The sequence below is a fragment of the Dasypus novemcinctus genome, chromosome 21 (assembly GCF_030445035.2).
Source record: "Dasypus novemcinctus isolate mDasNov1 chromosome 21, mDasNov1.1.hap2, whole genome shotgun sequence".
Lineage (NCBI taxonomy): Eukaryota > Metazoa > Chordata > Mammalia > Cingulata > Dasypodidae > Dasypus > Dasypus novemcinctus.
This window is the reverse complement of record NC_080693.1, coordinates 47,589,469-47,598,977: the sequence shown is the minus strand read 5'-3', so window position 1 is coordinate 47,598,977 and position 9,509 is coordinate 47,589,469. Positions and strand designations below refer to the sequence as shown.

The window sequence follows — 9,509 nt, the reverse complement described above, 5'->3', positions numbered from 1 at the left end:
TTGAAACTATGAAAACTTCTAGTCGAGTGTTCCTCAACTTTTACTGATCATTTTCGTCCTGTTCGCAAAACATTCAGTGAAAATTAATGAACCCAGCTTTGCTCAAACCTAGTTCACAATACCTTTTCAATTAGTAACTTGAAAGAAATTTTAAACTTCTATTTTTTAAAATATTCTATGCATGAAACAGAACTGAAAACTTGAAGCATATCATATACAATTATTTTCTAAAAATAGTGCTTCTTGCCTCTTCTTGGTCATTAAATCTTGAATTCTTGCATAAAAACTACTTCCTTAATGAATCTATACAAAGTATTATTTAAAGTGGAATCTGTTTTGACCATTAATACTTTGTCTCTTCTAATATCTCACAAGGTTCATTTAAGACTACAAGTTGGGTACTTTATGTAAATCTCTTAGGACCCATTTCTTATACTACCAGTATTGTTTCTGGTTTTCCTATGTTTGAAATTATGTAACCTGATCAATCATCTCAAATTCAGGTTAGGAAATATACAGAACCTAGCAGAATTCAATAAATAATTACTGCCTTGGTATGCTTTGGGTACAGAGTAACTTCATGGTTGAGAAGAGTTTAAAATAACAAAACTCTAAAGGCTTTTATTAGCAATGATTCACCCATAGTTAATTTTCTAGTAATTATTCACATTTCAAAATTTGATGTTAAGAATTCTAATAGATATGAAGTTAACATTTAATATTTGCCAATTTTTGAGATGAGCTTCACTAAGATTCTCCATTGCTATCTCCATCCAAGTTAATGTTAAATTTACAAGCCATCAACCAATTTTACTGAAAAGCCTAAGTTGTCTAGACTCTCCCAAAATAAGTATCATCTATAAGCCTTTAATCATTTCTTGTCAAAATATGGGAAAGCTTATCATTCACACTAGATTACCCCCTCAGTCATCACATTAAATAACAGCCTTCTCACCTTTTCATCTTTCTCTGAAGACTTTTACAAATTTACATTTAACAACAGATGACTGATACCATTAGACTGCCTTTCAAGAACCTTTAGTTTACTAACACATTGAGCCAGAACCTTATTTTATCATTTAAAGTATAAACATAAGACTAGTCACCATTTAAAATCATCTTACATGAAGAGGAAAAAGGACAACCATGCATAGTTTTTTAAAAAATGTTTATTTTTTTTTCAAAGAAAAACGGCAATAGCCAATTGGAAACCTACTTATTCTTCAACTCCAATTATGTTTTTTTTTTAATTTAGAAGTGACTTACTGATTTACTATTTTAAACAAACCCCCCCTTTCCCCTTTAAATGTTTACCATCTACTCGTGCTGAATCCTTCCAAGGAGATTGCTCCAGCGTATTATCTCCAGGTCCTCGCTTTGCTCCTTTTACCAAAAAATGCAAAACACAATTCCATCGTGCATCTTAAGGGCTCCAATCGTCAAAAATAGGAAAAAAAAAAATCTTTGGAATAGCCAATTAAGTTGAATAAAAAAAAAAAAAAATCCACACGAATGCGGTTTGGTTGGGGCAGGAATCCACTCCTATGTTCCTGGTAATCTGATCCCGCTCCATGAATCCTTGTAATTCATCCTCCCTATCCTATCCACATTATGATTTGAATCCAATGATCCAGCTCCAAGGATTGGGATCCAGTGAGCCCTCTCCAATCCAAACCTTTATAACCAGCAAAACCAAAAAAGAGGAGGCAAAATGTTAGATACTGTAATCAAAAAAAGTTTCTGGGGAATGATGAGTTATGTCTGTCATCAGTTTAACAGATGTACATCAATAACTATCAAATTCCCCAAAACAAGTTTCTGAATGGTGTTCAGATAAATTTTAGAAACTTAATCATCATAGAGACTAATTGGAAGAAGCATTTTATATTTACAGTTCAACTGATAATGCCAACACTTGTTACTGTACAGCGTATTACAGGTTTTGTGGTTTTAAAAAGTTATGTATAGTTGAAAAGTTTACTGGTATTGGTACCCACCTAAGTCTAAACTAAAACTAATGCTCCCACCTGCAATTTAATTTGCAAATTAAAGTGTTTTAAGTATATGAGTCAATCATGAATATTAAAGGAGAAGGCTAGAAACATATTCCCAACTAAATTATCTACACCAGTATGTTGGAATTCTATATTTTGCTTTCATTTTGTCTTTAAAAAAATGAAATAGCAACGCTATATCAGTCACACAGAGGACATGCAGATTTAGCAGTATTGATATTATACTCTATCTGGTTGGAATTAAAAGACACCCTGTACCCACATGTACACCAACAGCAGGTCACACATTAACAGTTGTAACTAAGCACTGTGACAAAATTAGTTCTTCCCACATTAGTCCCTATTAAAACAAAAAAGGGGGGAAGGGAGCAACATAAATTGTTACAAAATGGGCAATATAATTTTGCCACAATTGCCAAGGTTTAAAGAGCAAAGCAATTGTAGCTAGATAACTGCATAAAATGTTTGCAAGTGTTTTAAGGTACATTAAATTTTTAACCCTTGCCTTAGTATAAGGTCAATACTGCCAATTTCATCTGTGACAATAGCACTTGGAGTCATACCATTGCCTCCATTATTGATCTGATCCTCCTCAATCCTCCTTTTGACAATCCTAAAATGATTGAAATGTGCTCCACAATCCTTAATCCAAAGCATTCTTAATCCATCTCTTCAGATATGTCTACAGAAAGACACATGAAAAGGCAAGATAAACATAAGAACTTCCCCAGGTAAGGTAACCACAAACACCCCCAACATCCCAGTTCACACAAACCAGAGAATAGACATTTACACAGTATCACAGTCTGAAGAGCATGGAGAGTTGTAACTAAATTTAAACAATCCTGTCTATGACATCACTTAAAATACAATTTATCAAAGACATGAGGGGAATGTAGATGTTAGGAGCAAGGGAATATTACACAACAATGCAATTCAACACTAGCCCATTCTGAACAAAACAGTTTGAATTAAAAAAAAAGAAGATTGTACTGAGTAAAGGAAAACTGTATACAACATGGGTTCTACAAAAAGTGTCACCAATCATCTTATGTACGAGAGCGAGATCTGCTATGACGGGGAGAATAGCGTGGTGATCCTCTGCTTCTCCTTGGGGAATAACTGCGACTCCTGCTGTTGCTTCTGCTACGGCTTCTGCTACGACTACGGCTTCGAGATCGAGATCTTCCATAACTTGGACTTCTGGGCCCATCAACTTTAACCCGGATGTAGGCAGTTTCTCCCTAGTGGATAGACAGAACTTTCCATTGAAAGATCTAAGCTTTCACCTGACTTCAGACATGCTGAATGAATCAACGTAACTAAAACGAGAAAACTGGAACTTTACTCGGACACCCTTGCCTGAATCCTTACCTTGAAATTCCACTGTTAAGACCACTGTATCCAATTCTGGCAAAAAAAAGAATAAGCGTATAACCTACCTCATGAGATCTAAACTTAGTGTTATCCAGTTTTCGAACTGCATAGGTCATATCTTCTTTCCGTACAAACTCCACGACACCAGTGCCATCTCGGTAAACATCAGCATAACATACATCACCTGCTTCACGCATGTGATCCTTCAAATCCTGCCAGCTTCCACTTGGAGGCAGTCCTGAAAAGAGATTTTTTTTCAATACCAAGAATCCCAAATTTCACCTTAAATTTATAATGTACATTAGAACAAGAATTATTTCAAAATACTTAACAATTGTACCTAAAAGATTACAGATAAGATTCTGGAATCCAGTCCAAATTTATTTGCAAAGTAAGGATCTTCATATTCTACTCTGCAACTTTATTTAGTTCTCATTACAGTAATCCTTGTTTATTAAAATTCACCCAAAATCTAAAATCAGGACCTAGCATAAAAATCTCCATTTGTCAAACCAGCCACGCAAGGACAATTTTAAAATAGTTTTTATCCCTTCTCATCAACCCATAAAAGCCGTAAACTCACCAGAGACAACCACTCTGTTTTCAGATCGCCTGGATGGGGGGCCATAGCGCCCTCGGGGTGCTCCGCCACCTCCACCCCCACCGCCACCTCGGCCTGTACCACGGCCGCTTCGAGGAAACTCCACCCGCAGACGGTATCCGTCGTAATCATAGCCGTCGCGACCGTACACCGCGTCTTCGGCGTCTCTGCGTAACCACGGAAAGCAAAGAATGAGAAAGGGATCGGGAAGTTCAACTCAGTCAGGAACTAGTGCACCAACACTCGCACATGCGCACCGAACGTGGACGAGCCCACATGCGCTGCATAATAGGAACGGCCCCTCCCCCACCCAGAAGCACGCCGGCCTCCGGACCACTACACTAGCCCACTGCGCCTCAGTTTCCCGCTCGGAGTGTGCGAGTCGGCTCCGGAGATGCCCATGGAGCCGCAACACCAGAGAAACCACACCAACTCAGCTCCTTACTCAACTCCTACAGGGGCGATATTGCCTCGCTCCCAACCTCTCAAGCAGACGTATCCCCCCCATTCTCTAAAGGCCTTAGAGCCTCCCCCAACTACTCCAACCTATTTCCTCAGGGCCGTAAACCCCATGCCGCCTCACCGCGGGTCCTCGAACTCAACGAAGGCGAAGGGCGGTCCCCCGCGGCGATTCTTGAGATCGATGTCGCGGATAGCGCCGTATTTGTAGAACACGTCCTCAATGTCCTTGGTTCGGATGTCTGGAGGTAAGTTACCCACGTAGATGCGGCAATCGTTGTTCCCTGCCGGACCACGAATCACACCACCTCCTGACATGGCGGCGACGAAAAGCGCGGACTGGAGAACAGGCCTTCCCACCAAGCCTAGCGCACGACAGAACGAATCCGCAGCGACACCACGTCTCCCGCGGCCCCTCCAAAATGGCGCCTTTATCTGCTAGGCGCACGGATATCGGGGGAGGGAGGAAGAGAAGCGGGAGGAAGGAGCTATTTGCTTTCAATACGCACGCGCAAGAGCGTAACGAGCGTGTTTGAGAACTACGCAGACGCACGCGCGACGTGACCCTCCGCATACAGGGGGAAAAAGTCCCCGGCGTTCTCTATTTGCCAATGAGGTGACCAGCCGTTTGTAAAAACTAAATCCAGACCCTCCGATAAAGGAGCTATTAGTGCCCGTCAGGACTTCAAGGATAGTAAATATCCCCAAGAATGAGCCTTTTTTAAGGCAATTCGACCCCTTGAAAAGACTTAGTGAAACGCCCTAGAGACTTGGCCCACCATGCTTTGCGGCGTTAACGGTCTTTGGCGGGAAAGACTCAAGGGGGTGGGACCGGGCGGTTGCTCCGGAAACAAGAGCATCATCAGACAGCCGGCGCTGCCCTGGAGCTGCGTTACTGGTCATTAAATACAGAGCCGAGGCGTCGCTTTGCTTTCCCGCCCTTTCGCCTGTGAAAGTTCAGGCCGAGGGCTGCTTAAACAACTGTCTAATTTAGGGGAATCAAACGTAATTTCTTTAGTAAATATTCTGCAATAAGTATCGTTCCACCTTTGGTTCAGAACTTGACTTTGCACAGTTCATTTCAACACGCTTTGCACTAGGGCGGTCCTGACCAATCTGATGGTACCTGACAACCAGAGGGGTAACAGCATCGTACTGCTTCCAGGACCAAGACCTCTGCTCCACTCAATCGCCTGTTACTGGACCTAGGGTAGGGAGGCTCTGTGAAAGCGTGCAGAAGGAATTGTGCCTGTCGTTTTTCATTTCAAAGAACAAATAAGGAAAAAGTATTTTGGGGGGCTGCAAAATCCTGAAGTTAATCCCTTTTTGAAGAGTTTCCCTTAACGTTAATTGAATTCAAGTGTTCTGAACTCATTATTGACTTCTCAGATAATAAATGAGCGAAATGGACGTGTGAGAACTTGATTACTGCTTCTCAGGACTGATCCTGCTTGCATGCTGGCTCAGGAAGATTGGGACTCTACACTTTTCTAGAGATGTCTGAAATTGGGATTTTTATGTGAAAAATGGGATTTTTAAACGATGGTAATGAATTCAGATTTTTAAAAACCCTGCAGTCAGATATATTAAAACAAATCTGCACCCTGAGTTTAAGGATGATTTCCTTTATATTACATACTTACTTACAAAAGTCCCTCTCCACAAGGTTGTGAGGAAACTTACAGAGATATATATAATAAGGCATTAAAACCATATGAAGAAATAAAAGGAATGGGAAAATAAGGAATTAAGATGAAGTCACGCTTAAGGTTAGTAGATAAAATGCTTGCAATAAGAGTCTGACTGAGTTCTTAAAGATGGACTGCCACTTTGACTCTGGTCTTCCCGAAGGCCACATTAAAGAAGCAAAACACTTATTTTCAAAATTCAAAGTGCTGTTGAGATTAAAAAATAAATTAGTTCAGGAGAAGAGTGTGTTTTCTTTGTTGTAAAAGCTGATTGAATGTACGTTTCATACATGTCTCATACATGTATACGTTTCATACATGTCTAAAAATTCAATTTGAAATGTCTTTTGTAGGAATGCTTAATCTGGATTTGTGAATCTTCAACATATCCATAGAGGACCTTTGGTAGTCCTTATCTGTAATGGTTTCCAAAATTATGTGTATGTGTGCTTGTACTTTTTTCTGGAGAGAGGATTTGAAATCCATATTCTAAAGATCTAAAAAAGAAAAAGAAACTTTGAAAATTTTAGAGGAAAGGGATAGATTGTTTATCTTTTCAGGCCATCCTTCAATATATTTTGAAAATGAACTTTTAATAAAAAAAGAAACCTGATTTTTTTAAGTTAGAAGACACTGACCAAAAAGGACACATTTTCAACAAATTCATTCAATTTCTAGTACTGTCCCAGTTAGCAGCAGAAAAGATGAGATTTCTTTTTTAAATTTTTACCATATAATATATTCATTTCTTCATTCAACAGTTATTTATTGAGCCCATTTTCCTTTCTTTTCCAACTTTTATCCATCAGTTTTGAAATATTCAGTCATCTTCTGTTGATTAATATTGTGTCAGTGATACTGAAATGATTTAAACATAACTGGATTAATTTCCAGACATTTTCTTTCCAGAAAAAGAAGAAAACCATGTATTTGTTTTGACATATTGTCTGTCCAATTTAATGCAATCATTCCTGATTTTTTTCAGTTCAGAGAAATACAAAGTAGAACTTAATGTAGAGTGAATAATTCCTTCTTGTTTATCTACTGGCCTTTTTAATATTTAAAATTAATTACATTACAGGTTCTGGGGTCAATGATAGGATTAGGATATGGCATGAAAAGTCTGGATGGCTATTTGTCAGGGCCTCTCAAGATAATATTAGCCTGGTGAATAGTACAATCTAAGGATTTGATCTTATTGTCATCAGTGTCCCAGAGTGGATTAACACTGGAATAACCATAGGAGAAAGGAAATATACTAAACTATTCATTTATGTAGGTGGAGGCAAATTCACTTTTTGATGACCAGGATGCTCAGATTGTACATACCTAGACAACTATTTTGGAATGTCTGGAAAGCAAAGCAGACTGCCCCTTAGTAAATGAGGAATCAGAACAAGTGAGGTGAATAAATTTTGAGAGATATTTCATTCAGATTATGGTGAGATCTTATAAACAATCCCTGCCCAACAACAAAGTACACCTCTTTAAAGACAGGAATATTCATATCCTCTGGATTTTATGTCTCTCTTTTCTGGACAGTACTAGGTAAAGAATGAGAATTCTTTCTGTAGGCTAATCTTTACACAAACTTTCTCTAAACAGTATACTAGACAATTAAGTTTCTGCTGACCAAATTAAAACTTCCAGTTTTGACTCCTGAGATTACATCCTTATCCTTATTGGGTTTGGCTGTGTTTCTCAACTCCTCACTTATATTTTACCAGAAAGTCTTATGGATTGCTCCCATAACCAGCTTGGATTTAATCAGCTTAATTCTCAGAAGCATCTTAAGTTGCTGTTTATGAAAAGTTGCCTCCCCCCAAAAAAGTTTTAGAATCCTTTCAATTCAATCCAGTAGGTCTATACTAGTGTCAGCACCATACTTTACCCTGGAAATGATTACCTGGGGAGAGAGGAAAACAAACAAAAAGCAGAAATTCAAAGGGTTAATTACTGTAGAGGTTGAAATTACAAGATGCACTTTTCCAGTGATTTGCTCAATATTTAAAACTCCTGTGGTGATAGTTAAACAATTCTGTAAACATACTAAAAATCATTGAATCATACATTTAAGATGGATGAATGGTATGTTAATTAGACCTCAATAAAATTGTTTTTAAAAAAGATTGGGGAAAACAAAAGCCCACTATACTTCCACAATCAGCAAAACCACTCTCCAGTACCATTCCTTCCAAAAGTATTATTGGGGGACTAATATCTAAATAATTGCCATGAGTAGTTTTCACTGAAAAATGGCTTCCCTAATCTGGAAATTCAGATTTCAACATTTATTGTGCCAATCCTTACTGTCTTCTCTAGGAATAACTTATTTCTTACAAGGTAAAGAAAGGGATGCTTACAAAGTTTAGGAGTACTCAATTCCATTGCTTACAGGCACTACCTCCAGAAACAGTTCACTTGCATAATTCTCTATTCCCTGGCTCCACTCATTTTAGTGATAGTTTCTGAAAAAGAGGTAGTATTTATCTTTTTGTCTTGTTTATATTTGTCTCATTTTCCCTAATTATGTCGAGGAGAGATTTCTGCTGTAACTCTATTACCAGCAGATTCTCTGTTAAAATGAATATTATTGATTGTTTACTGAATGTGTTCTTTGGAAAAGGTGAGATGTTAAAAGAACAGAATGTTGTTTCTATGGAAACTTCATCTTGTTGCTGTCAGTAGATAGACACAATGGGTACAAAGTTTGGTTTTCATTTCACAATATAATAAAGATGGCCACTAGCCCAAATAAGTCATCTAATAATATAGTATTGGTATTCTTGTTTTAGAACTGGCCTCTCATTCTTTGATTCTTCTTGTTTTGTTTTTGGGTATTTCTTCCCATCTTTATCATTCTATTGTTAGTAACAATAGAATATGATTCTGCCAAAAAAAAGATCTTAAAATGATCAATTACAAAGAGACATGTTTTCACTGTTGCCTTCCTATTCCTATAATTCCTACTAACTCCCTCTCCCCCACTTTCTACTTATTTTCTTCTTTTAAAAATCTGAACTCCATACTGTATATTTTCTAATTGGAGTAAGTGACTCTTTAGGGTATAATATAAAAATATGGCAGATACACTAAAAATGCTGCCTTTTTTGTAGTTTAATCTTATGAGTCCTATATAGATGTTAAATAGTAGCAGTAATAATAATATGTTAATACTGCTGCCAAGCATGTTAGAAAATAATTTTCAATCAGAAATTCTCATTTGAAGTTTTGAGTGTGACTAGTATTTTCTTTTATTTAAAAAAAAAAAATGTGTCCCAGATTGGGCAAACAAAACTCTCAGTTACTTTTCTTAGTTTACTTGCAGACATGACTCCAGAGCTAATAGGTCCTGAAGCACAAGATGTA

General features: G+C 37.8%; 1 protein-coding gene across 4 annotated transcripts; it reads right to left on the bottom strand.

Moving 5' to 3' along the window:
* Positions 1–1,151: 1,151 nt before the first annotated feature.
* Positions 1,152–4,973, bottom strand: SRSF1 (serine and arginine rich splicing factor 1). Of its 4 annotated transcripts, none has more exons than XR_009182418.2 (5): positions 4,577–4,973; positions 3,976–4,160; positions 3,458–3,630; positions 2,579–3,259; positions 1,152–1,675 (listed from the first exon to the last, which is right to left on the bottom strand). XR_009182418.2 is itself a non-coding variant. In XM_004461297.5 (4 exons), the coding sequence occupies exons 1-4, from the start codon at positions 4,768–4,770 to the stop codon at positions 3,065–3,067; spliced, it is 747 nt and encodes a 248-aa protein (XP_004461354.1). In that variant the 5' UTR covers positions 4,771–4,973; the 3' UTR covers positions 1,152–3,064. The 4 variants fall into 4 exon arrangements, 2 of the variants coding, with proteins under 2 accessions (XP_004461354.1, XP_058139899.1); XR_009182419.2 differs by having other exon boundaries at positions 2,579–2,697; XM_004461297.5 differs by having other exon boundaries at positions 1,152–3,259.
* Positions 4,974–9,509: the final 4,536 nt, after the last annotated feature.

Bases quoted from the DNA above. Each gene is read 5' to 3' on its own strand.
- SRSF1 (XM_004461297.5), bottom strand. From the start codon at position 4,770: ATGTCAGGAGGTGGTGTGATTCGTGGTCCGGCAGGGAACAACGATTGC. The intron at 3,631-3,975 runs GTGAGTTTACGG...ATCTCTTTTCAG, and splicing joins AAACAGAGTGGTTGTCTCTG to GACTGCCTCCAAGTGGAAGC. The intron at 3,260-3,457 runs GTAGGTTATACG...TCTATCCACTAG, and splicing joins CTAAGTTTAGATCTCATGAG to GGAGAAACTGCCTACATCCG.